This window comes from Neophocaena asiaeorientalis, unplaced genomic scaffold, assembly GCF_003031525.2.
Source record: "Neophocaena asiaeorientalis asiaeorientalis breed wild unplaced genomic scaffold, Neophocaena_asiaeorientalis_V1.1 scaffold170, whole genome shotgun sequence".
NCBI classification, from domain to species: Eukaryota; Metazoa; Chordata; class Mammalia; order Artiodactyla; family Phocoenidae; genus Neophocaena; species Neophocaena asiaeorientalis.
The window spans coordinates 600,287-617,501 of NW_020172463.1; the positions used below are offsets into that span (position 1 = coordinate 600,287).

Consider the following 17,215-nt stretch of genomic DNA (forward strand, 5'->3'; position numbering starts at 1 on the left):
TGCCCCTCTGGCGTCCCTTCTTCCAGGCTACCTGCACGCAGAATTTCATCTATCGCCCCAGAATCCCCCTGGTAACACAAAGGCCGGGAGCAAGCTTTAACGTTGAGAGGCAATCAACACGCTTTTGAGAAACAGTCCTCCGCTGTGACGCCAGACTCAGACAAGAAAGTCTGGGCAATTTTTCATCCCGGAATTTTGAACAAAGAAATGGAGGCGGGGAACCAGCTCTGAACCCTACACTCACCCAATCAAGTGGAAGACCCGTCTTTTGCACCTGGGCTTCCCGAATTTGCCCTTCTCATCTGCCTCCCTCCCTGCCTGGGCTCCTTATTTACTCCCAGCACTGGAAAGCCACGAGCACCTGTGGCGTCTTCAACCCCCACTCTGGGAAAGCCACAGTCCCAGTCCCCGCTCACCTGCTAGGCACCCCGTGGCCTCACCTGCAGAGCGCGAGGGGCGCAGCCGTAGCCCGGGGACGCCTCGCCGCCGGCCCCGCGTCAGCCTGTAGAAGCAGTAGCAGGCGCCGGCCGCTAGGACCAGGCCCGCCGCCACCCAGCCCACATCCCGGGCGCCGCCCATGCTGCCGCTGGGGCCACGCGCAGCGCTGGGCCTGGCGCAGGACGGTCCGAAGCCAGAGGGTGCTGCCGCCGTCCGGGTTCTAGCCGGCGGAGAAAGGAAATGGGCGACTGAGCTCCGCCTCTCGGAAACCGCCCTGTCGGCCCGGACGCGTCCCGGCGGCTTCCTCGAGTCTGGGCGGGGCGCGGGTGAAGGAGAGCGAGACTCGTTGAAGAGCTGCAAGGACTGAACGCCCCAAGAGCACACACCAGGGACCGCCCCCGGGCCGGCCCGAGGTTCACCTCCCTCCCGGCAGTCCTCAGCACCAGGGTGGGCGCTCGGGGCAACGCAGCGCCTAGCCCCTCCCCTCCACGCAGCGTGGTTGCCGGGGCAACGCCGAGACGCGCTAGCCCCTAGCCAGGCGCGGCTCCTGCTGCGCGGGGCGTGAAGAGCAGGCTGGAAGGAAGCGCAGAGTTTCAGCAGGGCCTCTGGTCATGGCCTCGCTGCGCCTTGCCAGCCCCAGGCTGAGGAACTACTTCAAGGAGAAATACATTCCTCAGGTCTGCGAGGTACTGGAGCCAAGTGGCGCCGGAGTTAGAAGAGAAAGGAATTGGAAGAGATTTCCCAGAGGAGGGACTGGGGTTTGGTGGAGAGAGGGAGTGGAGGTTCAGAGGAGCGAAAAGGAAAGGATGAAGTCACATTTGGGCAGGTCGGCGGTCTGGGCTGAACATACCGATCAGAGTTGAAGACAGAGGGGTGACAGTGGCTGAAAGGGGGGAATGGGTGACATCTCCCAGAGAGAAGGAACAAAGGGCCTCGGGACAGAAACCCCAAACTCCAACTTTTAAGTTTTGGACAAGAGGAGCCTGAAGACTAGAGGAGTGAGAATGAAGTGCTGTGGAGACAGAGAAGGAAAAGCAGGAGAGTGTGGCTTTAAAAGCAGGAGAGTGTGGCTTTATGAAGAGAGTGGGCAATAGTGTCACCTAAGATAAGGACCTGAAAAGGTGTAGTGGATTTGACCCAAGGTGAGTTTGGGTTTTCAGTAGAGCGATGAAGGCTCTATGAAAATAGATTTAAGTTGGCTGAGGAATGGAAGCTGAGACCTTTAGGTGGAAGGTAGTTAGCCCTTTGTGAAGGAAAGGACCGCACGACCAGGACTTAAACACGGGAGGAAGGACTGTCCTCACCCACCCACCTTGTAACAGGAGGGAAGGAGGACAAGAGGTGGATAGGTTTTGTAGGTTTGGGGATAGGAAGTCAAGAACGTTCTCTTCTGGTGACTTCCATTTTCTCTGCTAATATTAGGTGAAATATTTGCCAAGAATGAGTATGTTTGGGTGGGGATGGAGGGTGCAGAAGAGGTTTTGAGTAGTTAAGTTATGCGGAGAAGGAGGGAGAGTTAGAAGTCTAGGGAAGGAAAGAGAAGGAGAGCCAGGCAGTGTTGAGAGCCCAGCTTGGGGTAGTAACTCTCCTACACAGGTGGGAGGGCAATTCAGTATAGCTCCTCCTTTTTGGATGGTAATTTAGAAATATGTATTAAAATGTTAAATATGAATACCCTTTGACCAAGCATTTCCACTTCTGAGGATCCACTTTAGAGATATATTTGCACATGTAACCAGAAGGATGTACAAGTATTTTCATTATAACATTGTTCATAGTGAAAATGGTTATTACCTAAGTGTAAGTAAGGGAATGGGATATTATGTAGAATAAAATATACCTGTACCTTTTGAGAAGAAGGGCTCTCCGTGACATATTAAATTTTAAAAAGAAAAGAAAAAAATGCAAATTGCTTAACAAAGTGTGTACTACAATCTAGCTACCTATCTGATTTCATATATGTATGTATACGTGTATATATGTATGTTTATATGTATATATATGTACATGCATATATATATCTATTTAAGACAATAATACATGCATAGAACATATGGCAAACTTAACAGCAATGTTTTGGGGAATGGTTTTAGGAAAGAACTCTCATCTTTTACTCCATATATATCTGTATTGTTTTAATTTTTTTATGATGAGTTTCATTCATGTTCATGTTTACTGTACAATTATATTTGAAAATGGTAGAGAGCATGGTACTCATCTTCCCAGTTATATGATTTTCTCAAGCAGCACTCAGTAAATCAGATGCAGGTACACAAATAAGAGTTGACTTCATCCAGGATAGGAGTTTGCCAGACATATATAATGGAAGGGCAATGGTGAGGGAGCTAAGCTTTTGAGAGTGCCTGAAGTGATGGGCAAGGACTCTAAGGACTGGGTGGGAAATGAGAACAAGACATAATACTGATATGTGGGTAGAAAGTAGAAGTTTGTAAGAAGGGAATGAAGAGGGGTAGAGGGAGTAATTGAGTGAGGGAGCTGGAAAATAGGAGATGGGGGTCAGAAAGTGGAATGTTTGTATAGTTCTCTGTCAGTATCTTCATCTTTTTGTTTTATTAGACCTTTTTCTTGGTCAGATATATTAACACATGACTTCCGGGCTTCCCTGGTGGCGCAGTGGTTGAGAATCTGCCTGCCAATGCAGGGAACACGGGTTCGAGCCCTGGTCTGGGAAGATCCCACATGCTGTGGAGCAACTGGACCTGTGAGACACAACTACTGAGCCTGTGCGTCTGGAGCCTGTGCTCCGCAAGAAGAGAGGCCGCGATAGTGAGAGGCCCGTGCACCGCGATGAATAGTGGCCCCCGCTTGCCACAACTAGAGAAAGCCCTCGCACAGAAACAAAGAACCAACACAGCCATAAATAAATAAAAATAACACATGACTTCATAGTGCAAAATTCCAAACTTATAAAAAGGAAATGGACTTGGTTTCCAAGGGGAGAACCTGAAAAATCTGTGGATCATCAATTTTCCCTCTTTGAAACCATTTTTGTACTATCATATCAATACAAGTAGGCCTGGAGGGGTGAAACTATCCTGGGGAGAAAGAGCCTCCTCAAAGGACCTAATACAGTTGTCCCTCAGTATCCTCAGGGTTGGTTCCAGGACCTGCCATGGATACTAAAATCTGTGCATGCTCAAGGACCTTGCATAAAATGGCATAGTATTTGCATACATACATCCCACTGTATAAATCACCTCTAAATAAATCATCTCTAGATCACTTATAGCACCTAATCCAATGTAAATGCTATGTAAATAGTTGCCTGCACACAGTGAAGTCTTTTGCTTTTTGAAACAATGGAATTTTTTCCCAAACATTTTGGATCCACATTTGGTTGAATCCATGAATGAAGAACCTGCAGATACAGAGGGCTATTTAAGATTCAGGATAAAGCCATTCTGAGTGATGACTCAGTCCAAGTTGGCCATGGAGCAGGTAGCACAACTGGACTCAAGTTGAGGGTCAGGGAACATCAGGGAAGTAGTAACCTCTCCTTGCCTTGCTCTCCACTTGCCATAACACTACATGGCTGCGAGAGGCATCCCTGGTTCCTCCTCTGGATGAGAGCACCTCTTCCTCACCAGCCTACCATACTGTTTTGCCCCTAGAGAAAAGAGGCCCTTAGAAGTGCTCCCCATTGCCTAAGACGATATTCTTCCGAGGAGTCCTTCACTCACCTCTGCTACCACGTTACCAGCAGGTGCAAGAGAGCCTCACACACCCACCTTAACCTGGTTACCTGCTTCCCCTAAGAGACTATCAGGCTGAATCCCATTGTGTCTCATATCCCTGTACATCTATTTACCTGACCCAATTTTCCATGCCTAGCACTCTTCTAAAACCCATCTTCTGCAAGTTTTGGAATACATCATCTTTCATCACAGATTTCTATGTATATTTAACCTCTTCTGAACTCCACCTACCTGTCCTGAATAAAACCTGGCTGTCTACTTAGGATATCATTTCCCTGCCAACTTTTGAATAGAGGCTGATTTTTTTTTTTTCCAATCCTGCTTAATTCACTGGGCTTACTGAATCTGTTGATTGATATTTTTCATCTGTTTTAGAAAATTCTTGGTCATTTTCAGATTCTGCTTCTACCTAATTCTCTCTTCTCCCTCTGGGACTCCGATCATAAATATGTTAGCTTTTTTTTTTTTTAACTTAGCCCTACATGCCTATGCCTCTTTGGCTCTCTTCTGTTTTTTCCCCATTCTCTTTTCTGTGCTTAAGTTTGGATATTTTTCATTGATTGTCTTCACGTTTACAGATTCTGTTTTATGCTGAGTCTCGTCTACTGTTAAATACATCAAATGAATCAAATGAGTTCTTAATTTCAGATGGTATATTTTTCAGTTCTAGAATGTCCATTTGATTTTTTTATACATTCCAATTAATATTCTGCATCTTTTCATCCATTTTGTTTATCATATCCTGTTTTCTTTAACAGGTTAGTTATTATTAATTTAAAAGCATTGTCTGTTAATATGAATAACTTTGAATTAAATTATTAGAATTTAGTTATTAGAATAGAATAAATGTTTTTTTTTTTTTTTTTTTTTTTTTTTTTTTTTTTGCGGTACGCGGGCCTCTCACTGCTGTGGCCTCTCCCGTTGCAGAGCACAGGCTCCGGACGCGCAGGCTTAGCGGCCATGGCTCACGGGCCCAGCCGCTCTGTGGCATGTGGGATCTTCCCAGACCGGGGCACGAACCCGTGTCCCCTGCATCGGCAGGCGGACTCTCAACCACTGCGCCACCAGGGAAGCCCCTGAATAAATGTTCTTTACTCAACTTACTGGTGTGATTTCTGTCTCCTGGCTGGACGCTGACTGATACAGAAGGCTTAAGTGGAATGCAACACGGGGGACTTTCTGGGGAGTTGGAAAATGACTGAGGTGTAGGTGTATCCATTGTCAGAATTATACAGCTAAGATTTGTGTTGAATTCATGTAAACTTTACCTAAAAAAATTATAATTGAGAACAGGTGGAAAAATGGGTGAATATATAGATAATACAAAGATCACAGAATGGTGATAATTGTTGAAACTGGGTGATGGGCACATAGGGGTTCATTATACTATTGTTTACTTTATATACTTTTGAAGTTTTCCATAATAAAAAGTTAAAATAAATGATAGTCATGGCTGCTCATAACGTATGTAGCTAGGGATGGATGAAATGACAGGCTTGATTTGGCTGTGCAGTCATTTTCTGTTAGCTTGCTGTATCAATTATTCATTTCTGTGTAACACAACTGCAAAACTTCATGGCCTAAAACAACATGACTCACTTAGTTTACTCAAAAATCTGAAATTCTTGCAAGGTTTTTTAGGGAGAGCTTGTCTCTGCTCCATGTGGTACCATCCAGGGTGGATCAGCAGAGGGTTAAAGATCCACTTTTAAGATGGTTCACTCACATGCCTGGCAAGTTGGTGTCAGATGTTGGCTGGGAGTTCAGTTAGGTCTGTGAACCAGGAGGCTTGGTTCCTCCATATGGGCCTCTCCATGGGCTGCTTGGACTTCCTCACAGTATGGTGGCTGAGTTCTAAGTGCAGGTGTCCCCAGAGAGAACTAGGTAGAAGTTATATCACCATTTATGACCTAGGTTTGGAAGTCAACATAACATTATTTTCACCTGTATTCAAGAGGAGGGAACATATACCCCACTTCTTGATGGGAAGTGTATCAAAGTCACATTGCAAAAAGAGCTCATGGGATGGGATATATTGTTACGGCCATTTAAGGAAATACAATCAGCTATATACCTGGCTTGTTCATTCAAGGGGAATCTGGGATCAAGTTGGATCTCAAAGTATTATCTGAACGAATAAGATGTGGATTACAACACTATCACCCAGTAAGTGGGTCTCAATTCTTCTATAAATATCCCTTCTTTCTTTTCTATGTTCCCCAGGAGCAGATGTATACTGGACATTAACAAGTTGCCTACACAACATCTACTTCCCTCTTCCTAATATTTCTTACACTCTTATTCCATAAACTACCTCTTCCCCATATAGCCCATATGCTTCAGGGAAACTGACTATCCCTAACTCTGGGGTTGGACCCTGATTGGCTTATGACAACCAGCACATTCAAGTGCCCTGGCCACAATGTTTGTGACTATGACGGGTGGTGGTGAGGATCATGGGAGAGGACAAGATGTGACCTAAACCAGTTTAGATCAGGTTGCTTGGTTGGAATGCTGGGACAGAGATATAGCATCTCTGGATGTTTGTGGGGAAGCATGTAGCCCTGGGAGCCATTGCCAATTCTCCTGTGTCCACAAGGAAAGATGGTTTTAGGGTAAGTGGATTCTGAGGAAGGTAGAGTCGGGAAATGGAAAGAAATCAGGCCTCTAGTGACATCAGTTAGTCACTGGGTTAAATTCATCCAAAGCATGATCTACCTTTAGAATTTCTAGTATAGGAGCCAATAAATTCCATGTTTAGTTGAGGTTTATTACTTGAACCCTAAAGTGTGTGAAGCAATACAAGGGGATCATCTATTATTACGAGATTGCCTAGGTTTGATTCTTGGCTTTGCCAATTACTAATTGTGTGACTTTGAGCAAGTTTCTAAATCTCTCTGCCTCAGTTTTCTGTGTAGTGAGATTCCAGATGGATGAGAGACAAGCCTTTAGTTTCTAGAGTAGGAGAAAGCAACTGTGAATGGGAAGAACGGGAAAAGAAAATCACAAAATGTGTCCTGAGGCAAATCAGGTTCAGGAAAGAATACATGGGAAAGGTGAGGATCTGGAAATGGAGTCCTTTATACTATTCACTCTCACATATCCCTTGGAAAGCCTTTGTGGGCTTCTAGAGGTTTGCACACCAGCTTAAAATCTGCTGGATTTTATGTTCAATTCAAGTTAGGTTTTTTTTTTTTTTAACAACAGATTAGGCTCTGGACACCAGCCAGCCTTTTTTTCTTGGAGGGGATGGCAAGAGTGGTCAGCTAAGAAGGGTACATTTGACCACTTCGTCATCAAGCATTTGCCAGGCATCTACCATGTGCTAGTAGAAAACAGCTTCAACCATTTGCAGCTATGACTCTGAAGCTGTCTCTAGCTCAAACTTCCTCCTGAGTGCTCTGTGCGTTATCCCTTTGGGTGTCCGACAGACACATTAAAGAAGTGAAAAGAAGTAGGCGAAGTTAATTTTAACAATAGATTTTCTACAAACCAATCTATCCAGGCTATAATCATTTCAACATGGACTCAATATAAAATCATATTAAGTCTTCAAAATTGAGTGTGTATTTTACACTTGCAGCACATCTCAGTTTGGACTAGCCACATTTGAAGTGCTCAATAGCCACATGAAATTAGTAGCTGCCATATTAGTGCAGGTCTGGAATGCATTAACATATTTAATAAGCCAGAGAAAATTACCTTTGACCCAGATATGATCATTGTCTTTGAGAAGGTTGTTGTTTTCACAGGCACCAAGCTTCTGGAACTTCAGGAAGAGTCTGAGTGGCACAGGGAGGGTGGAGCAGCTGTCTAGTCAGGTTGGTCACCTGCAATCAGTGTCACACATGGGACAGTTGCTCTCACATGCACCGAAATAAATTGATACTATTTTCAAATCTTCAGGAATCACAATGATTAGTTTCATATTGCGAAAAATGCACAAAGTGATATGAACATGCTATAGACTGAACGTTTATGTCTCCCCAAAATTCATATGTTAAAACCCAATCTCCAGTGTGATGGTATTAGAAGGTGGGGCCTTTGGGAGGTGATTAGGTCATGAGGGTGGAGCCATCATGGACAGGGTTAGAATACTTATAATGAAGACTCCAGAGAGCTCCATTGCTCCTTTCATCATGTAAGGGCACTGTCAGAAGATGGCCATCTATGAACCAGGAAGTGGTGCTCACCAGACACAGAATCTTCCTGCACTTCGATCTTGGACTTCCCAGTCTCTAGAACTGTGAGAAATAAGTTTCTGTTGTTTATTAGTCCCCCAGTCTATGGTGTTCTGTGATAGGAGTCCAAACGGACCAAGACAGAGAGTAAGTCATGGACTAACTGCTGCCATGGCTTGTCTCAAACCACAAAACCCTTTAAACCCTTAGCTGAGAAAGACTCCAGGGGGAGACTTCGGGAGACGTGAGTAGAGATTCAACAAGTGGCCCTGCTATCTTTCTGAATTTTACCATCCCTTTGAGATTCTCTCTTTGGTTACTGTTATATCTTGCATCCTTATCTAAATAAAGCCTGTCCCCAAAAATGACATATCAAATGTATAGAAAATCATAGATGACTAGTATCTTGGTTGGCTTGGACTGCTATAATAAAATACCATAGACTGGGTGGCTTAAATAACAAAAATTTATTTTCTCAGTTCTGGAGGCTGCAAGTCTAAGATCAGGGTGCCAGCATGGCTGAGTTCTGTTGATGGCTCCCTTCCTAGCTTGCAGATGGCTGCCTTCTCACTGTGTCCTCACTTGGCAGAGAAAGAAAGAGAGCAAGCTGTCTGGTGTCTCTTTATATGAGGGTGCTAATCCCATTGTGAGGATCCTACCCTCATGACCTCATCTAAACCTAATTATCTCCCAAAGGCCCCATCTCCAAATACCATCACATTGGGGAATAGAGTTTCAAAATATGAATTTTTAAAAAATAAATTTATTTAGTTATTTTTGGCTGCATTTGGTCTTCGTTGCTGCATGCGGGCTTTCTCTAGTTGCAGCGAACGGGGGCTACTCTTTGTTGCAGGGCGTGGGCTTCTCATTGCAGTGGCTTCTCTTGTTGTGGAGCATGGGCTCTAGGCGTGCGGGCTTCAGTAGTTGTGGCTCATGGGCTAAGTAGTTGTGGCTCACGGGCTTTAGAGCACAGGCTCAGTAGTAGTGGCGCACGGGCTCAGTTGCTCCATGGCATGTGGGATCTTCCCAGACCAGGGCTTGAACCCGTGTCCCCTGCACTGGCAGGTGGATTCTTAACCACTGAGCCATGAGGGAAGCCCCTCAATGTATGAATTTTGCAGGGACACGGTTCAGTCTATAGCAGCTAGTAAATGTAAGAAAACTAATTTAACTGCACTGAAAAAATGAAATGTAGATGAAAATGAATTATTTTCATCAAATCAACAAATATAAAAATGTTTTAATTCTCAGTGTTGGCAAGGTGAATGGGACACTCCCGCTGGCTATCAATGAAAGTATAAACTGATAATATCTTTTTAGAAAAGCAATTTTGAGAAATGTATGAAGATCTTCAAGATACACATTTTGATTCTATTTCTAAGGAAATAGAGGTGAAGATATGTACATTTCATCATTAGTAGTGATAATATGTATATCATATAATTTTTAATAAAGGGAAAAGTTAAAAGCACCTAAATGTCCAGCCATTTATAAATTGTAAACATTTATGGTATAATTTTATGCAATAGGTTATCAACCAACCTCAATACATGATGTTTTGAAGAATTTTTGGTGGCATGGAAAAATGTTCGCAATGTAATAACTAGCCAGGAATAAAAAAAGGTATATGTAGGTACTTCCCTGGTGGCACAGTGGTTAAGAATCCTCCTGCCAAAGCAGGGGACACGGGTTCAAATGCTCGTCCAGGAAGATCCTACATGCCGCAGAGCAACTAAGCCCGTGTGCCACAACTACTGAGCCTGCGCTCTAGAGCCCACGAGCCACAACTACTGAGCCCGCATGCTGCAGCTACTGAAGCTGGCGTGCCTAGAGCCCATGCTCTACAACAAAGAGAAGCCACTGTAATGAGAAGCCCATGCACTGCGATGAAGAGTAGCCCCTGCTCACCACAACTAGAGAAAGCCCGCACGCAGCAGCGAAGACCCAACGCAGCCAAAAATAAAATAAATAAATTTATTTAAAAAAAAAACTGTAGTATGATCCTAATTTTAATTTTGTAAAAATATATGTATTGAGGAAAGACTGAAATTAAAATTTTTATTAGAGGCTATTTCTGGTTGTCAGGATGATGGTTGCTTTTTATTTTCTTTGTATTTTTTTTCAACTTTCCAAATTACATAGAACATATATATTTTTATAATCAGAAAAAGTTCATATATTTAAACAAAATAATGAAAACAGGCTTACGTGTAGGGAAAAGTGCCTCCTTTTTTGCTTTCCCATACTATTATCAAGTGAAATTTATTGATGGAGAATTAGAAAAAAAACATACAAAGAAAGCATAGGAAGCATAAAAACACTCATTGCTGGCAAGTGCTGGTTTCTCATCCTAGGAAACCAGCTGGCTGGCCACTTTGCAGGCCTGTGTCTGGTCTCCCTGGGACGAGAGCCCTTTTCCTCTGGCTGCTGTGCCAGCTGAGGTCTCCTGGACACCCTCTTTCCTAGATGGGTCAGCCTCTTTTCCTGCTTACGATGGCACTTTCATAAAATCTTCTCACTCTGCTTTCACGTAGGCCTGTGTGTGACTAATTGCATACTGATAGATTTCCAAAGTTTTTTTTTCTTTTTTAGCAGAATCCCAGGGTTCTAAGGACGCCTATGGGGGATGCTCTAGAGGTTAAGAAAGGATCTAGATTATATTTGGGGATTCCCATGAGTTTGGGGTTTATTTTAAGATTCTTTTTTCTGATTTAAAAAACAAAATTTGAAACCACTGTGATCAATTCCAGGAAATAATCTCTTCCTTCATGGTTGATGTCCTCCATGTTGCAGCAAGTGAGTGGACCTCATAGACCATCAGCACCTAGCACAGTGTCATGCAACCTAGGTGTATTATTTATACAACAGATATAAACATAGAGACATTTTTTTAGACCTTGGAGTCAAGTATTGTTTTAAACTTTAATTTTAGATTTGAAAAAAAAAAGTGAACTAAATGATCAAAGACTTAGGAATTTGGGCAATAAAATATTTACTTTCTATATATTATTCTAAGATTTGGCAAAAGTATATTTCAGAAATTCAAAGTTTTTAAAAAAACTATCTACATGTAGATACTGAGAGCCTGCGCCTCGATACAGTTGTGGGGAAACTGAATATTGCCTTCTAATTCTTCACTCTCATTATATTCATTGTTTCTCTCTCTGAGAACTCTGAAATACTCATCCCACCACTGTTGGAATCTCCTTCCTTTGAGATATTCCTTCCAAAATACACTTGTATTTTAAAAGCTTTCACTAAGCTAGGAGTCCATACAATGAAGCCCTACTGGAAGAATATCAAACAGTAGGTTATCAGAAGTATCTAGAAATCTGTTTCTCTCTCAATTTTCTACATACTAGGCAGAAGTCAGCACACTGTCTACAAGCAAGGCCTGCCCCATAGGGACCAAAGATGGGCAAGATATTAAGGGTATAATATCTACAAAACTCTTTAGCCCCTACATATAAAGATTGCATCTGCGAGTGAGAAAGTGTTAGCTCAGGTTTCGGTTTAACAACTAGGAAAGATTAAAGGAGTTTGCAAAACTAGATCTGCCCAGCAGAGGGCATGTTTAAGTTACAAACCATGATCTTTATGCAAAGTTTTCTATTTTTAGAAATTAATAGATAAATACATGTTTTTAAAAATTCTTATGCAGTTTTTATGCTTTGTGTTTCTTTCATGATTAAGTTTCCAATCTGTATTTTAAAAAAACGTATTTATTTCTAAATCACATAGACTCTACTATCAGAAGTTTTTTTAGAGACTAATAGCTGCAAATACTTGCCAGAGATGCAAGAATCAGGAATTACTAAATATATGAGCAAGAGACCACAAGCTTATGTAGATGAGAAGGAACTGGTCACACTAACTCATTTTGCTGGACCCTGGGACTAGAAGGTTGTGGCTTCCCCTGAGGGCAGTTATGTTTGCTGTGTTCCCTTAGCCCAGCCAGCCAGTTCATAGATGCAGTTCCAGAGGAAAGCCCATGGTACACTTAAACAACCCAAAGGCATATGACAACCCAAAGGCTTATTATTTCTTCAGTAACAATTCACCTACTCATCTAGGGATTACATGGCTGGTGACCACCTCCCTGTTGGGCCAGGCACAATCCCACAGGTATTAGGATCCTGCTTTTACTGTCTTGCTCTCACCTCACAGAGACCTTGTCTCCTCTCCTGTCCAGTCTGCCTTAAAACCCCTCAAGTTCTGGCCTTGGGGGCATCTTCCTGTCCCTGGGGTCCCTCCTTAATGGCTAAATCCAGTTGATCCCTTTCGATAATCTTCAATATGTCTTTAGTTATAGAGTTTCTAAAATAAAAATTTGGCACCCTCTATTTAAATGTTGACAAGACACAGAACCCCCTTTATTTACAAATTTTTAACTTACTAACTTCCATAGGAAAACATTAAGACACTCCTAGAACTACAGCATGCCAACACCATCTCTGCTACAGATGGGGACGGTGAGCATTTCTGAGATGGCACTTTGGACTTGTTTTGGGGGTTGGAGGGTAGGGAGGTTGAAGGGACTTTGGACAATGTTTAGAAACTTAAGCCTCTTCCTAAGTAAAGGGGTTTCTGTAACTATATGGTGCTGACATTGCAATTTTAAAAGCAATCTCATCTGGAAAAAAAACAAGGTGTAAACTATATGTTGATTACCGTCTACTTGAAAGAAGAATGTGTATGGGGGTTGGCATATGAATAAAATATTTTGGAAGAGATAACGTGAAAAAAAACCTCTCAAGTTCTGGAGAAAGATACATGTGCACACAATTTTGTTTGAGTGCATGGTATGGGCCGGGGGGAGTCCTAGGTTTGTAGTTTAAAAACATGCTGGCTCTGTGAATCACTTGGCCCTTCTCTGCCTCATCTGTGAAATCCAGAAGCAAGAATATACCCTCTAAAAGTCAAGGTCAACCCTAGAGGGATCTTGGAAACACACTGAGCTGCGACTCTCTGTTGTATGGCCATCTGTGACCTTGGCCATGTGATTGATCTTGCAGGGGTTTGATCATGAGTGACCTATTGTGTCTAGAGGAGGATCCAGTCCTGGGTCCTGGTATGGAATTCTGACGTCGTCACAGTGACCCTGCCTGCTTCTCTTTTACATTTATCCTCCATTCCAGCCAAACTGGTCTGTGCCCCTGAGGCTTTGTTCTTGCCAAGAGGAAGACCCTTGCCCTCTCCTTACCAGTTGAAAGTTTCTCCAACTGCTGAGGACCCCACAAGCATTTGGTAATCACTTTATCTCTGCCCTCATGAAGCAATTATCTTCTATATTGCTATTTAGGCCCTTAGCATTTTTCCTATGTTTATCTGAGTGTCTAAAAAGATAAACAAGACTTGCTCTCTCAAGTGTCTTATATCTACCCATAGTTCTAATATACAGTTCCTACCCTGCTATTTATATTTAAACTATTGTTCTCTCAACTTCTCTCTCCTAACTATTTGTGTCTCCTAACCAAGACCAAATGCATTGGTCTTAATCTCTTCCAATAGACTTGGTATAAAGTCTCTCTTTCTCTGTCATTACACTGGCCTTTGAATGGTACAAGGGAATATTTTAAAATTTATTTTCTCTTTGTCCAAGTCTTTTCCTGTAATGGAAGTGATAATTAGCAGTGGAATGGTTTAAAAAATGATGATGGCTTGCTATCATTATCTATAGAGTACTTATTTTGTGCTAGAAAACAATTCAAAGTACTTTACATATATTAATTCATTTAATTATCATGATAGCCCTATGATATATATACCTTTATTATCCCATGTATGGTTAAGGAAACAGAAGCACGAGAGAAGTAGCTTGTCAGAGGTTACATACCAGAAAATTACAGATCCAGGAGTTAAACCCAGAGGACTCCATTCACTGCATTATCTTGCTTCTTCTAAGATGGGTAGTACTGAAAAGGAGCAGAAACAACCGTCTTGGATAAACCCTTCTTTGTCCTCAGTACCCAGACATTTTTCAGAATATTTGAGAAATATTCTGGACTGAGATTAGGGAGGCAGAGGCAAAGAAAGCGGAGGATTGCACAATTGTTTTGTGAATTTACAAGACTGAGAAAGCCAAGTAAGTCATGGTCTTTTTTTTGTCCTTGACCATGTAAGTTTTTACTAAGAAGGCTAGCAATAATAAAGCCCTACTCATCGTTTTTTGAGAGTCAAACATTCATTTTGCAGGCATGTTTGCATATTTTGTCTCTCCTTATAAAGACCAAGGTAACGGTTTTATAGCAGAAAAAAAAAATCTATTGATTCACTAACTATGCTTTCATATTTGCATGGAGCTATGCACTGTTCACACATTAAGATGTGAAACCCCAGGATATTTTATTTTGCCCAGTGGGAAACTACGAACAGTGAGATTTGTTATGCAAAAAGTGAACATTTGAACTATGCTAGTTCCATATGACTTTATTAGCATTCCATAGACTTACCCTTTAACTTGATTTGATTTCTGCGGGATAACTTTTCAGGAAAAGTAGTTTTCTGATCTGTGGAGCTTGGAAATATAAAGAAATAAGCAACTTCTCATATTCATTTATCAGATCCCAATTTTCTCAATAATTTACTTTAAAGCTGAATTCCAGTAAGGCTTCAGTGTGATAGGAATCAACTGGGGAGCCAATCAAAACGCAGGTTCCTAGACCTCATCCTCTGAGACCAATTCACTCCCCAGGTTATTCTGCTGCAGATGTCCTCTGGGTACCAGACTAGGATCAAGGGGAGAATGTGGAGTAGGGAGTAGAGAAACTCAGTACTTTAGTGATCGAGGCACAGAAGGGCTAGAAAGCAGATGGGCTTTTCATCAGGGCTATTTAGGGAGCTGTCTGAAGTCTAGCCTCCAGGGAATAGACAACTTGAGCCCTTAGGTAATAGAAGACTATTCAAATCCAGCTTGACAACTTTGGTGAGAACACTGATCTCCCGTATCACTATATTCTTTAGGTCTGGGGGAGAAGGAAATTAGTCTGCAGGTGGCTGAGTGCTCACTGTAAGCAGCTGGGGCGGGGCTACATCGGAGGCAGAGCTGGGAAGGGAGAGACATCGAGGTCTTACCCTTTGGCCATAGGGGCTAGGTTCCCAGCCCGCAGGTTGCACACTAAGTGGGGCGGGGGGACATGGAGCTACAGCAAATGGGAAAATGTGTTGTGCAGGTTCAGTCAGGAGAATTATGCTCTTATGTGGAGGAACACTATGAGAACTGCTTAGAGTCTAAAACCCAGGACCCCCAGGCCTGGATCTGTTGACACTTGGCTCATGGAGGTAGGTGGGAAGAACTCTGCATGACTGAGAGGTGGAATTATTTTGTTCATGAGAGAGAGGAGTAGGAAAAAAGCCAGCAAGAGGAGGCCCTATGTGGAGGAAGGGCCAAAGAGAGAGCCTCACCCGCTATACACACATACACATCCCCACACCTGTACCAGGAGACCCACCAGTGAACCAAAGAGAAATGTCTAAGCACTCCAGGTGGTTTCTGTGGGATGTGTGCTGTAACTCTTTTTCTCTCTCTCAAATGGAGAGGTATTCAAAATATGACTCACCAATACATTTTTTTTTTTTTTGGTTTGTTTTTTTGCGGTACGCGGGCCTCTCCTGTTACAGAGCACAGGCTCCGGACGCGCAGGCTCAGCGGCCATGGCTCACGGGCCTAGCCGCTCTGCGGCATGTGGGATCTTCCCAGACCGGGGCACGAACCCGTGTCCCCTGCATTGGCAGGCGGACTCTCAACCACTGCGGCACCTGGGAAGCCCCACCAATACTTTTTTAAAATTTATTTTATTTACTTATTTTTGGCTGCATTGGGTCTTCGTTGCTGTGTGCAGAATATATATATATATATACATATATATATAATGGAAAATAACTCAGCCATAAGAAAAGAATGAAATAATGCCATCTGCAGCAACATGATGGACCTAGAGATTATCTTACTAAGTGAAGTAAGCCAGAAAGAGAAAGACAAATACCATATGATATCACTTATATGTGGAATCTAAAATATGATACAAATGAACTTATTTACAAAACAGAAACAGACACAGAAAACAAACTTATGGTTACCAAAGGGAAAAGGAGGAGGGAGAAAAGATAAATTAGGAGTTTGGGATTAGCAGATACAAACTACTATATATAAAAAAGATAAACAACAAGGTCCTAATGTATAGCACAGGGAATTATATTCAATATCCTATAATAAACCATAATGAAAAAGAATATATCTATATCTATATCTGAATCACTTTTCTGTACACCAGAAACTAACACAACATTGTAAATCAACTATACTTCAATAAAAAAGGAGTTCCTCATATTTAAAAATGGTAGAAACCATTGATCTAAGGTAATCACAACTATTTCTTCAATTGGACTGTCCCTTCCTGGACCAGGGATCTAACCCGTGACCCCTCACATAATGCAACAACTCGCCATTTACAATGGAATTTTTTTTAAGAGTAAAGGTAAACTGCATGTTGCTCTGGTTATTTGGTAACATTGAATAAACACAGAGGGATATCTATAAAGCACATTTAGTTTAGAAACTGTCACATTATTTGACTTTGTCTGACAGAAAGTCTCTTGCTTAGTAAGAACATGCAAATCCAGAAACACTGATTCCATTTCATTTTCCCAGGCTCTGTTATGTGGTCTACTTGTTACATGTCCTGAGGATCCCCTGAGGTATTTAGAGAAAATGATCACTGCTGTAATGGAAAATGGTCTTGAAAGTCTTCTCTGGTAAGTATTGTTTTGATTTATGGTAGGGAGATATTTTATTTTGAAGGTAAAACACTCCTTGTATACTATCAAAAAAGGTCTTGCTGATGAATGTTTCCAATCTTAAGATTGTCAAAGAATTCCTCC

The 17,215-nt window shown here is 42.3% G+C and overlaps 2 protein-coding genes across 2 annotated transcripts in view; one reads left to right on the forward strand and one right to left on the reverse strand.

Moving 5' to 3' along the window:
* Positions 1-865, reverse strand: part of ARMC10 (armadillo repeat containing 10) — a 29,153-nt gene extending 28,288 nt beyond the window's left edge. Inside the window, exon 1 of the mRNA XM_024738089.1 lies at positions 441-865. Within this exon, the coding sequence (XP_024593857.1) occupies positions 441-579 (139 nt within the window). The 5' untranslated portion in view covers positions 580-865. The remainder of the gene's footprint in view (positions 1-440) is intronic.
* A 184-nt stretch (positions 866-1,049) lies between these two features.
* The window catches only part of FBXL13 (F-box and leucine rich repeat protein 13), a 179,486-nt gene continuing 163,320 nt past the window's right edge, over positions 1,050-17,215 (forward strand). The window contains 2 exon segments of the mRNA XM_024738118.1: positions 1,050-1,124; positions 16,986-17,089. Of these exon segments, the coding sequence (XP_024593886.1) occupies positions 1,050-1,124; positions 16,986-17,089 (179 nt within the window).